The sequence below is a fragment of the Enhydra lutris genome, unplaced genomic scaffold, assembly GCF_002288905.1.
Source record: "Enhydra lutris kenyoni isolate GAN:26980312 unplaced genomic scaffold, ASM228890v2 scaffoldscaffold88, whole genome shotgun sequence".
Taxonomy (NCBI): Eukaryota; Metazoa; Chordata; class Mammalia; order Carnivora; family Mustelidae; genus Enhydra; species Enhydra lutris.
The window spans coordinates 3,013,602-3,027,160 of record NW_019154172.1 but is presented as its reverse complement, the minus strand read 5'-3'; the positions used below and the strand labels follow the sequence as shown (position 1 = coordinate 3,027,160).

General features: G+C 40.3%; 1 protein-coding gene across 3 annotated transcripts in view; it reads left to right on the top strand.

Annotated features, from left to right (window-relative positions):
* Positions 1–13,559, top strand: part of LOC111162016 (regulation of nuclear pre-mRNA domain containing 2) — a 98,040-nt gene continuing 84,481 nt past the window's right edge. For all 3 annotated transcript variants that reach the window (XM_022526169.1, XM_022526170.1, XM_022526171.1), the window contains exon 1: positions 1–679. In XM_022526169.1, coding sequence (XP_022381877.1) covers positions 475–679 — 205 coding nt within the window. In that variant the 5' untranslated portion in view covers positions 1–474. The remainder of the gene's footprint in view (positions 680–13,559) is intronic.

The following is a 13,559-nucleotide window of genomic DNA, read 5'->3' as shown; positions in this document are numbered from 1 at the left end:
GGGGCAGTCGGGTAGTATTAAATTTAAGATATTAACGCCCAGCTTTACAGGAGCGTGGTGACAGGAGTGGGGAAGAGCCTTAGCTTTGAGAGCTGAAGAGTGTAAAATCATTAGTTTCGGGGCCAGGCGTTTGGAAAGGCTTTGCAGGATCCGTTTTCTGCGCAGTTCTTCCGTGATTATTGACTGGTTTAAACACAACCCCTTAAACAATTCTGATAAACCTTCGATACCCGCAGCCCTTCCTTAGAGCGTGTAGGAGCCACCAGCGTGCCCAGCAGCTGGTCCTCCCGTCTTACCTCTAGAAGAGCCTAGCGCGTGCACCATCCCCACCCCCTGGCCTTCTTCCCCACCTACGGCTTTCACGCACTCTCAGTGATTGTTTTGCCCGCTCCCGCTCCCGCCGCCGCCGCCGCCGCCGCCGCCGCCGCCGCCGCGGCCGCCAGAGGAGCAGCAGCGCTTGTGCAAACCGGGAAGATGGCGGCCGGCGGCGGCGGAGGCAGCAGTAAGGCCTCCTCCTCGTCGGCCTCTTCGGCAGGGGCTCTGGAGTCCTCGTTGGATCGAAAATTCCAGTCGGTAACTAACACCATGGAATCTATTCAAGGCTTGTCGTCTTGGTGTATAGAGAACAAGAAACACCACACTACTATCGTCTACCATTGGATGAAGTGGCTCCGGAGATGTGAGTGTTGGGGGTGACTAAGGAAGGGAAGACTGGGGAAATGGAAGGAAATCCTTCCAGAAACGCCTGGGTTTGTGTTTTGTTTTTTGTTTTTTTTTTCCCCCACGGAGCCACTGCATTCGGTTGGCGTTGTTCACATTAATGCTTTGACGCGAGTGTTCCCAAACCCAGCCTCCATTCCTAGCCACAGTTGTCCTGAGCTGCAGGAGGCTCATCATTTCTTGGATTTTTTATTAGCTAGTTACCCACTTGGTGGGTGAGTGTGTGTGTGTGTGTGTGTGTGTGTGTGTGCGTGACCTTGGGCCGTTGGGCCCAGATCATTAGAGATTGAGGTGTTACTTTAGAGCCTTGTAAGGTGCTGTTGTCTTTACTGATCCTTCGCGGAAATTATCGCGTCCGTTTATTTCTTACAGGCCTTGACGTGCTCATGATTTCTGGTTTTCGCGATGATAGACAAGCTATGGTTTAAGCAGTAGCAAAACCACTTCTTTGGTATATGTTGGACCACTATTTTACGCTGAACTAAAACTCGTGATCTGTTATACGAAGGGCCTTGCTGGGTGAATGTTACGAAGTAACGGGAGCTCCAGGGAGAGCTGAAGCGACCACCTGGGAGGTTTCCCTGTACCTGTGTTTGCTGCAATAAAACACGGGCTTCTTGATACTGACCGGAAATAACCGCAGTCAGTATCATCACTTAATACCTTAAAATGTAAAACATGTCTGGCTACTTTTCAGTCACTTGAGGTACCTTTTTAAAGAAAGAAGTTTGGCTTCATAGGCAATCAAAACAGGAAATCGGGAAATGTGCTTTTTAAATATATGGTACTTTCTTTCCCCAGTAACTGCTTTTTTGTCTCCCTCGGGGATTTTTTTTCCATTTTGCTTCTTTTCTACAGAAAAGAGGTATATATATTAAACTGTCAGGAAGCATGGATTGTCTCCAAAACATTTCAAATCTTTTAGGAGCAAGTGTGGAGAAGTCATTGTTGCTTCCTGCTGAGAAGAGGGTTAACCCTAAATCCATATATATTTATTTGACTTTTAGGTCTTTTGTTGCTTCTTGTCTATGGCATGTCACCAGTGAGACCCATCATCCAGTTACTCTTCTTATTCTACTTCTGCCATTGCCCCCATAGTGTTTTGATTTGTGTTAACCTTTAAGGGAATAGATGGATAAAGCTTACAAAATCATAGGCCCCAATCTTCAGACTATGTGTGTAAAGTTATTGTTGGTAGAGATGTTTTGTAGCACTTGGAGTAATATATACTGAAAAGATTGTAGAACCAAGACAAGATTACCAATATTTACCAATAGATTAGAGTTACTTTCTTCCGAAGAAGTAAAATTAGAACATACAATATAAACTATGATAACAGTCATCATTAAAGACTCACATGTTTAAGGATCTGCTATGTGCCCAACCCTTTATTGCCATTTACAATATATCCATCTCATTATACTTTAAAATAATCCTAAGAAGTAGATTTTTTTTTTAAATCATTGATTTACATATGGGGAAACTAAAGCCCTGAAGTGTTAAGTAAATTGCTTAAGATTACACAGAAAAAGTGTGGAGTTAGGATTTGACTCCACTGTATCAGATGACAATGACCACATTTAACTTTGTAGTAATGTTTTCAAGATTAAAAGAAAATTGTTCTTTAATGTACTTGGTACACCAGGTGTACCAATGGTACACCGTGGTAGCAAATGCTCATACAAGTCTGAGAACATACTTTCTTTAATTGTCTTGAAACATTTGTACAAAATTATATAAGCATTTAACATTTCCTACCTTTGAGCTCTGGTGCTTTAATTGCATGGTTACATCATTTGCAAGACTAAGTTGGTCCCCATTCCTGCCTTGTGGGATTTCAAATGACAATTAGAATTTTTTTTTCTAGTTAGCAATAATGAGATATACTGGGGCCAGAAGTTTTCTGCCTCTACTATTGTTGATATTTTGCCCGAGCTTATTTCCCCTGTTGATATCTTGAGTGAAAAAGTGATTGCTCTAGTAAAATACTTGATTTGAAGTGCATTATATGTAGTTGATGTAGTTAAATGCTTTTGGCTTTCTAAAAACTTGATTCTTTTTTTCCTAGTGGAATGGAACTTTCTAAAAATGGTTAAGGGTTATTTGTAGTCATTTTGTGTTTATCTTTAATGAACATCATCTATTTCAATGTAAATAAAGCCTTTGAGAGAAATTTTCAGGAGAGTAATGAAGGGCACAGTGAAAATAGTTGATGCATTAGGCTTCATTTAGTTTCACATTTCTTTACAGTTGGGATTATTTTAGTTTGAGTTTGGTTTCTAAGTCAGCTTTAGGCAAGTTTTTGAAATAGGTGTCTCTGGCATTCCCAGCCTTTGTGTCTGTTTTCCTGATGTTACTTTTGCTTCTCTTTTTTATTCTGGCATCCATTACTTAATAATTTGTGTTTAGACCTCAGTGTGAATTTAAGTGTATTAGCTCTTCCAAAGATATTTTCATATGACCCTTTATTTCATATGTTGTAATGAGAGGCTTTTGTTGATTTTAAAGGAAATAATTTGGAGAAAGCAAGTAGGCTTCTGGAAGGTACACTCCATGGCTGGGTTCTAACTGATTTTATTTAGGCTTATTTTAATTTGTCCTGAAGCATTTATTGCCATCATTTTAAAAACTGATCTTTCTGTAGCATAAACAGATGTCATTACTGTGTTTCAGAATCCTCCATTGATGTCCCATTGCAACAGGTTAAAATCTAAATTTCTTTATTATGGTCTACAAGTTCCTGCACCATCTGCCTTGACTACTACCTCTCAGGCTTCTTCCAGTTCCATTTCCTCATCATTTAGATTTCAAGCTCGTGTATTACCTGTTCAGAAAGGCCCTCTCTTAATTGACCTTATTCCAAATGGTCACTTCACATTGTTTTCAGTATATGAAATTACCTTGCTTATTTGTTTACATGTTTATTGTTTGTCTTCTCCCACCAGATGATAGAACTAGGTCTTCTTTGCTTCTGTATCCTCAAGCAATTAGAACAGTGTTTGGCACAAAGTGAGCTGTCAGTAAATATTTGCCGACATAATTTTGTGTATTAATCAAGAACTTGAATTGTTTTAATTTCTATTTATCAGAAAGATGCTTATAATTAGTGAAAGAAATGATTGCTATGGTTGTCAGCAGGTTCAAGATACGGCTTTGTTTTGTGGTTTTTTGTTTGTTTGTTTGTTTGTTTGTTTGTAAGATATGGCTCTTTTTGGACTTGATGTTCAGATAACCAGATTTTCATTTCTTTACTTCATTTGTCCCTCCCATTTTTAATGTAAAATAGAAATCAATGTGGAAAAGTAGAAAAATGCAGACTTTAGAATTAGACCTAGATCCAGACCTTAATTCCATCATTTAATACTTAGGTGACTCTACACTTAAGTTGCAAACCCCAATTTCTGATCTGTAAGTAGAGGTAATAATTATCTCATAGAATTGCTGTCTAGGTTTAAAAAGATTATTTATTTTAGCATAGGTTCTAGCATATACAGAACTTTCAAATTATTTATTATGATGACGGTGATGATGCAGATAAAGATTGTATTTATCCTAAAATCCTGAGTATCCAGAATAATTACAGCAGAACTTTTTTGGGGTATAGTGCTGGAAATTCCCAGTTGGAGCAGATGGATTGGACCAGACACTAATAAATTAACAAGTGCTCTGAAGAACTAGTAGGACAAAATGGAAATTACTGTGTTCATGATTTTCCATGTTGTCTTATTTCTTTTTAAAAGTAATTTATTTATTTATGTATCAGAGAGAGAGAGAGAGCGCGTGTGCAGAAGCACAAGCAGGAGGAATGGCAGGCAGAGGGGGACGCAGGCTCCCTGCTGAGCAAGGAGGGAACTGGATCCCAGGACCCTGGATCATGACCCAAGCTGAAAGCAGACGCTTAGCCCACTGAGCCACCCAGGCGTCCCATGTTGTCTTGTTTCTAACCATTGAATGGGTTGGTCTATTTTATTTAGAAGGTGGTCTAATTTAAGTGAATTTTTTAAGAAAGGCAGGATATAGAAAAATAGAATCATTTGTAGAGCAGAAAATCTGTTAAGTCCCTTCAGCTATTTTTGATACAAATTAAATATTTTACACCCCACCCCAGACCTTGTACTGATTAACCCACTTCATTAGTTATCAACTTAATGGCCAGTCTTTTTTTCTTCTGCCTCCTCTTACTTTTTACCTCTTCCACCTCATTTGAAGGAACTCTTAGTACAATCTGGTATTTTTTTTTTTCTACATGAGAAACTATTACATAAACATGGGCTAGCAAAAAAAAAAAAATTCTCTTTTTACAGGATTAAATTGTTGGAGAGAATTTGCAAAGTGCAGTTACTGTTTTGATTTATGGCAGTGGTTTCTCAGTTTGGTACTCACGGATCCTTAGCTGGACTATGAAGATGGTGATAATTTTATAGCTAACTTTTATCAAGTGCTTACTATGTGCCAGATACCTTTCCAGGTATTTTGCACATTTTAATTCATTCAGTCCTCATAGATCTTTTTTTTTTTTTTTTTTTTTTTTAAGATTTTATTTATTTATTTGACACACAGAGATCACAAATGGGCAGAGAGGCAGGCGGGGGGAGGGGGGATGCAGGCTCCCTGCTGAGCAGAGAGCCCATTGCGGGGCTCAGTCCCAGGGCCCTGAGATCATGACCTGAGCTGAAGGCAGAGGCTTAACCCACTGAGCCATCCAGGTGCCCCCAGTCCTCATAGATCTTTGAAGTAGGTATTGTTATGATCCCCATTTTATGGATGAGAAAACAGAGACACTAAAAGATTGAATAACTTGCTGATGGTTACAGAGGTATTAAGTGGTAGAGCCAGGATTCAATCCAGACATTCTGGATTTAGGGTGAACACTCTTCACCACTCTACTATACTACTTTTCTGATTCATAAAATACTCTCTGCCATGCAGAAAACCTTTCATTACTTGCTTATTTATCCAAGATTAGGCTTTGTAGATTAACCAGAATGTTGAAATTTTAAATCTCTGTGGGTGTTTTTGTTTTTGCTTTCTGTGGCAAAACTGATTATCTTGTGTGGATCTTGAGTTCTGATAGACATTTATGTTTTTGCTTGAAAACATGTTAACTATAAAAGCTAACTACTAGATAAAAATCTCTAAATATGAGGTGTATTTGTATTAAATAATAAAAGGTTTGTTGTTTTTTTTTAAGATTTTATTTATTTATTTGTCAGGGAGAGAGCACAAGCAGGGTGAGCGTCAGGGAGAGGGAGAAGCAGACTCCTCACCAAGCAAGGATCCTGATGTGGGGCTCAATCCCAGGACCCTGAGATCATGACCCGAGCTGAAGGCAGAGGCTCAACGCACTGAGCCACCCAGGTGCCCCTGCCTTTTTTTTTTTTAAGTAATCTCTGCCCGATGTGGGGTTGAACTCACGACCCCAAGGTCAAGAGTTACCGAGGTGACTGACTTAAGCCAGCCCGGTGCTCCATAAAAGAGTTTTCTTGACAAAAAGTTTGGGGCACAGTACTGGTCAGTGGGGAGTGGAGTCTGCTATCGTATATTTGATATTATGCAAATCTGAGGGTCTGGGGCCATTTCTGCAGCTTTGGCTTCTGAAATGTACTTTTTTTTGGCACAGATTTTAAAATTTTTATTATTTTTTTTAAAAAATAATAGAGGTTGGGGTGCCTGAGTGGTTCAGTCAATTAAGCATCTGCCTTAGGCTCAGGTCATGATCTGGGGAATCCTGGGGTTGAGCCCTGCATGGGACTCCCTGAGAAGCAGGGAATCAGTCTGCTCCTCCTCCCTCTTCTCTGCCCCTGCTCCCATACATGCTCTCTCTCTCTTAATAAATAAATAAAATATTTAAAAACAACAACAGAGGTCAACCACAGATGTAGATCTCCAGCAATAAAAGCAGTATCTCAAGTGCCAGATACTTAGCAAATTAGGTTTCCTACCTAATAATAAATTAGGTTTCCTACCTAATTACAACAGGTAATAGTTGTAAGTATCTGTGATGTGATCCGAAAGCCTAAAAACAAAAAGTAAACACAAAAGCCTAAAAACAGCTGGCATAGTTAACTGTTTATTCTCTTTGAAATCCATCCTTGGTAGCAAATACGTAGGCTAGACACGTAGAATATATAACAATACTGCCATAGGCATAAAGCTTTATAATTACGTATCACATGTATACAAACGAGTAATACAGGTGGACTAGAGAACAGATTCTAACTTTGAGTATGAAGATGCATTTTGCTTTTAAGTCCCTAGTTTACATTCGGTTCTTTAACAACTATTTGTTGAATACCTGTTGTACCAAGGCCTGGGGATATAGCACGTGAACCAAATGGAGAAAAATTTTTGCCCTCTTGGAGCTTATACTCCAGTGAGGTGAGACAACAAGAAAATAAGTAAAATATTAAATATATTTGAAGGTAAAAGTATTAGAAGTGCTGTAGAGAAATATAAAGTAGGAAAGGGAAATACAGAGTGTTATAGGGGTTTGCAGTTTTTTGTTTTTTTTTTTTTTTAAAGATTTTATCCATCCACTTGATAGAAAGAGAGAGAGAAAGAGAGTGCATAAGCAGGGGCAACATCAGGCAGAGAGAGAAGGAGGCTTCCCACAGAACAGGGAGCCCAACGTAGGACTTGATCCTGGGACTCCCGGATCATGACCTGAGCCTCAGATGCCCAACTGACTGAGCCACCCAGGTACCCAGGGGGTTGCAGTTTTAAATTAGGTTGTAAGAGAAGGCCTCACTGGGAAGGTGACATTTGAGCAGGGAGATGAGGTATTGCAATATATATAAATGAGAGTGTGAGGAGAGAATGTTCCAACACAAAGAGAACAGAAAAATACAAAGGTCCTGAGGGTAGAATGTGCCTGGAAAGTTTAAGGAAGGGCAAGAAAGCTTTTGTGGCTGCAAAGAAATAGGTACAATGAGGTTTGGCAGATGATCTCAGAGATTATGGTGGGTGATGGTGGGAGGAGAGGCATATCACAATGTCTTATAGGTGTCAGAAGGACTTTCTTTGGCTTTCAGTCTAAATTAGATGGGGAGCTATTTGAGCAGAGGAATGACATGAATTGATTTTTTTTTTTTTTTTTTTTTTTTTAAAGTGAGCTCTAGGCCCAGTGTGGGACTTGAACTTGTGATGCTGAGATCAAGAGTCACGTGCTTGGTGGACTGAGCCAGGGAAGGCATCCCATGATTTATGTTTTTAAAAGGTCATTCTGCAGGGCACCTGGCTTAGTTGGTTAAGTGTCTGCCTTTGGCTTAGGTTGTGATCCCAGGGTCCTGGCATCTGTTGCCGCATTGGGCTTTCTCCTCATCAGGGAGTCTGCTTCTCCCTCTTAGTCTCCCTCTGTGCTATCTCTGTCTCTCAAATAAATAAAAAACCTTAAAAAAAAAAAAAAGTCATTCTAGTTGCTGTAGAAACAGGGATACCAGTTAGGTGGCTGTTGTAGTAATCCTGGAGAAAGGTGCTGGTGGTTGGGACCAGGCTGTGGCCTGTGGAAGTGATAAATAATTTAATTCTGGATCTATTTTGAATGTAGGTCTAACTGGATTTCTAGATGGATTAAACATGGGCTAAGAGAGGAAAGTAATCCAGAATGACTCCAGTTTTTTGCTGGACTAGGAAGAGTTGATATTTATTAATATGGGGAAGGCAGTAAGTGGAGCAGATTTGGGGAGGAAGATCAGAATTTTAGTTTTAAATGTTAGGTTTGTGTTGTCCATATTTTAAAATATCCTTATTGAAATATAATTCACAAATATAAGTTTCATTCATTTAAACTGTACAATTCGGGGCGCTTGGGTGGCTCAGCAGGGAGCCTGCTTTCCTTCCTCTCTCTCTGCCTGCCTCTCTGCCTACTTGTGATCTCTGTCTGTCAAATAAATTAAAAAAAAAATAAATAAACTGTTCAATTCAGTTGTTTTAGTATATTCACAGAATTGTTCAACAGTCACTACAGGGTGTCTCTTTAGTGTATAGATTGTTTTTGGAGCCACAGAGATTGAGCTACATGGGAGTTAAGTATAGATAGAGGGGGCACCTGGGTGGCTCAGTGGGTTAAGCCTCTGCCTTTGGCTCAGGTCATGATCTCAGGGTCCTGGGATCGAGCCCCGCATCGGGCTCTCTGCTCAGTGGGGAGCCTGCTTCCCCCCTCTCTGCCTGCCTCTCTGCCTACTTGTGATCTCTCTCTGTGTGTCAACTAAATAAATAAAATCTTTAAAATAAAATCTTTAAAAAAAAAGTATAGATAGAGAAGGAAGTATAGGAAGAGTAATAAGTGTAGATAGAGAAGAGGTCCAGAGAGAAGGCTCCGGGGCAGTCAGTATTTCAGATACTTCTTTCTGCTTATTTGATCTAATGTGTTCTTGGCTTAGGTTCTTTTTGAGGTTCAAGGTAAACTTTATCTCAGCTCCCCAAAGAAGTATCTATTTTGAGCTCTTGAATGTCTCTACTCTTGGTTTAGACTAAATGGCACTTCCGGATTAGTTAGGCAGTAACTGTATCTTAATTACCAATTATAAAATTATTGCATAATGATTCTCTCCCTCCCCTTTGGATGCTTAGGCCACTTTTTCTTTATTCCACTGCCCTAAATTCATAGATGTAGGTAATATTTTCCATGTCTCCTGACAGTGTTTTAAAACATGAACTACCTAATTATGACATATCATTACTCTGATGGCATATACTAAATGAGCTTTTTCACTTGGATTGTGAGACTTTACAGTCAGTCATTATGTTCTTCATTTAGCTGTGTTGTCTCTCAAATGCAGAAGGGTGACACTATAAACATGGCCGTAGGTGGGTTTGAAGCATTATATATGACATAATTTTATTATACATTCCATAGTAAGCTAAATGTTAAATTATGTAGCAAGTAAACATTCCTATAACTAAAAGTGTGAAACAATATTGACAAACTTCAAATGGTTCTTTGGTATGGAAAGGAAAATTTCATTGGCAGTGAAAAAATACTAATTAAAATTTGCTCAGATAGGTCACACCAAAATTATAGTTTTGTCTGCAGAGAAGGAGTGAGTGTATGTATGTGTATAATTTCTTTTTTTCTTTTAAAGATTTTATTTATTTATTTAAAGATTTTATTTGTTTATTTGAGAGAGTGAGCAAGAGAGGGAGGGAGGGAGGAGAAGCAGACTCCCAGCTCAGCAGGGAGCCTAATGCAGGGCTGGATCCCAGGACCCCGGGACCCCGGGATCATGACCTGAGCCGAAGGCAGCCGCTTAACCAACTGAGCTACGCATTCATTCATTCATTCATTCATTTAAGGGAGAGCGAGAGAGAGCCTGCGCAAGCACACACAAGCTAGGGAGGAGCAGAGAATGACGGAGAGGGACAAGCAGACTCCCTGCTGAGCAGGGAGCTGGTGTGTGGACGTGTGGCTCCATCCCAGGACCTGATCATGACCTGAGCTGAAGTCAGTTAACCAGCTGAGCTACCCAGATGCTCCTGTATGTGTATAATTTCTTAGGGAGTAGAGGGTTATTGATTTTATTTTTAATGACTTGGCTTCCTGCTTTTCATAAGCTAATAAATCATAGATGCATCCAAACTCCTTTTCTCCTAAGCTTTTTTTTTTTTTTTTTTTTTAATTTGACAGACAGAGACCACAAGTGGGCAGAGAGGCAGGCAGAGAGAGAGAGGGGAGAAGCAGGCTCCCTGCCGAGCAGAGAGCCTGATGCGGGACTGGATCCCAGGATCCTGGGATCATGACCTGAGCCGAAGGCAGAGGCTTTAACCCACTGAGCCACCCAGGCGCCCCTTCTCCTAAGCTTTTGTCAAACAGTTATGATATTTGTTTTAAAATTTCAAATGTTGGAAAAGTAAGGATACAGAAGGTTTTTTAAGGTGTAGAAGGAGCTCAGAGACCCTAGTAAAATTACTCTAGAACTCAGTAGCGTTATACAAACCAGCTAGACTGAGTTTCTCATCTGTTTGTCAAGGAAACATAAAGTAGTTGGTGTTTTGTGGTGCTTTCAAATCCCACTGCCTCCACAGATTTTAATTATAGAACATTGGAGAAATGCACATCTTGTGGAGAAAGTAATAGAACCGAGTTACTCTTTTTGGAAAAAGGCAACAATTCCATCTGTGCTTTGGAACATTGAAGTTTTTCTAACTAAGATAAAACAGTTAAAAAAAAAAACCCTAATTTTTATTCTTTTCTTACAAATATTGAAATAGAGTCTCTTTGATGAAAGAAATGAAGTGTCCAGTATTCCGGGTTTATTTTGTTTGTGGCCTTTATCTTTTCCTCCTCTCTTCTTCCTTCCACTTCACTCTCTAGTGGTTAGTTTCACTTACTTTCACTCTCTGGTTCTTTGGTAACCCACTAGCCGAGAGTGTGTGTTTCTTTATTACCCTTTACTAAAAGTTGCACTGTTACAAGGGAAAAGATCTTTTAATGTTAGGAATTGTAGCTTAACATTTTAAAAAATATTTACTTGTTTTTTTTTTTTAAGATTTTATTAATTCATTTGAGATTGAGATATATATATAGAGAGAGAGAGACTGAGCAGGGAGAGAGGCAGCAGGAGAGGGAGAAGCAGGCTCCCCACTAAGCCAGGAGCCCGAGACCATGATCTGAGCTGAAGGCAGATGTTTAACCATCTGAGCCACCCACGCTCCCCTATTTATCTGTTTAAGTTTATGTATTTAAGTAATCTATACAACCAGCATGGAGCTCAAACTTACGACCCCAGGATCAAGAGTCACATGCTTCTCTGACTGAGCCAGCCAGGCACCCACCATTTTTTATTTTAAAAAGACCAGAATGGATCCTATATTGTTTTCGGGTTCCCTTTACCATCAGGGTCATTTTAAAACTGTAGTAAATGTGTTATTTTAGGGGCACCTGGGTGGCTCATTGGGTTAAAGTCTCTGCCTTCGGCTCAGGTCATGATCCCAGGATCCTGGGATGGAGCCCTGCATCAGGCTTTTGGCTCCCTGCTCAGCAGGGAGCCTGCTTCACCCCCCCCCCCCCCCCCCCCGTCTGCCTCTCTGCCTACTTGTGATCTCTCTCTGTCAAATAAATAAATAAAGTCTTTTTTAAAAAAATGTGTTATTTTAAAATGATGAATTCTGTGTCCAGGGGGCAGTCATTACTACTCAAATTATTAAAATTTATAGTGTGTTCCTATGTCCAAAGATAGAGAATTTAGAAAACAAAATTAGAAATACTGAGTACTTGCTCTGTGTAGAACTCTGTATTGGAATTATAAGGAATTTTAACTCTTAGTAACTTAGAGATTGAACAAAAATAACTCATTCTGGAAAGTAGTATGATAGTATGAGGTTTTTATATGCTGTAACAGTTGGAAGATTTTTTAATTTTAATTTTAATTTTTTAAAGAATTTATTTATTTGACAGAGATCACAAGTAGACAGAGAGGCAGGCAGAGAGAGAGAGAGAGAGGAGGAAGCAGGCTCCCTGCTGAGCAGAGAGCCGGATGTGGGGCTCATTCCCAGGACCCTGGGATCATGACCTGAGCCGAAGGCAGAGGCTTTAACCCACTGAGCCACCCAGGCACCCCGAATATATATATATTTTTTAAATTAGAGAGAGAGAGAGAGAGAGAGGACAAGCAGTGGGCAGCAGGAGAGGGAAAAGCAGGTTCTCCGCTGAGCAGGGAGCCTGATGCAGAGCTGGATCCCAGGACCGTGGGATCATGACCTGAGCTAAAGGCAAACACTTAACTGACTGAGCCACCCAGGCGCCCCATAAGCTGTAACAGTTTAGAAGAGGGTATCACTTTTTGGTTGGGGTGAAGGTATGGTGGATATAACGTATTACCTATAATCTTGACATCAACTCTGCAAGATAAGACTTATCCCCACTTTAAAATTTTATGATCTGAGGGAAGTTAACTGATTATTTGAGGAAATTGTCAGAACATTTATTGCATAGGAAAAGGAAACCAGAGGTGCCTGTGTGGCTCAGTCAGTTGAACATCTGTCTTTGGCTGGGGCCATGATCCCAAACTCCCAGGATTGAGCCCGCATTGGCCTCCCTGCTCAGCAGGGAGTCTGCTTCTCCCTCTGCCCCTCACCCCACTTGTGTTCTCTCTCTCACTCTCTCTCTCACTCTCTCTCTCAAATAAATAAAATCTTTAAAAAAAAAAAAAAGGAGAAGGAAACCATACCTGATTTCAGGGTAAGGCTAATTTTGGTTTGTTTTATGTAGGCAGAAGTTGAGAGTGGGAGAGAAAAGTACAGTGGATTCAAAGCCTGAATTGCTCACAGATACTTCGCTATTATTTAGCAGTGTTCTTTATTAAATTTCCAGTCATTAATTTAGTTAACTTCACAAATGTCACTAATAGATTTAATGATAAATAGCTAACAAGGCACCTAGCTGTCTCAGTCAATAGAGTGTGCAACTCTTGATCTCAGGGTTGTGGGTTCGAGTCGCATGTTGGATGTAGAGATTCCTTAAAAATGAGATCTTTTTTTTTTAAAGATTTTATTTATTTATTTGACAGACAGAGATCATAGGTAGGCAGAATTGAGAGAGGGGGAAGCAGGCTCCCTGTTGAGCAGAGATTCCCGATGCAGGGCTCAATCCCAGGATGCCGAGATCATGACCTGAGCTGAGGGCCGAGGCTTAACCCACTGAGCCACCCAGGCGCCCCTAAAATTAAAATCTTTAAAAAAAATAAATAGGGCACCTGGGTGGCTCAGCCCGTTAGGCATCTGCCTTTGGCTCAGGTTGTGATCCCAGGATTCTGGGATCAAGCCCTACGTCGGGCTCCCTGCTCAGGGAGTCTGCTTCTCCCTCTCCCTCTCTCCCACCCCTGCTCATGCTCTCTCTCTCT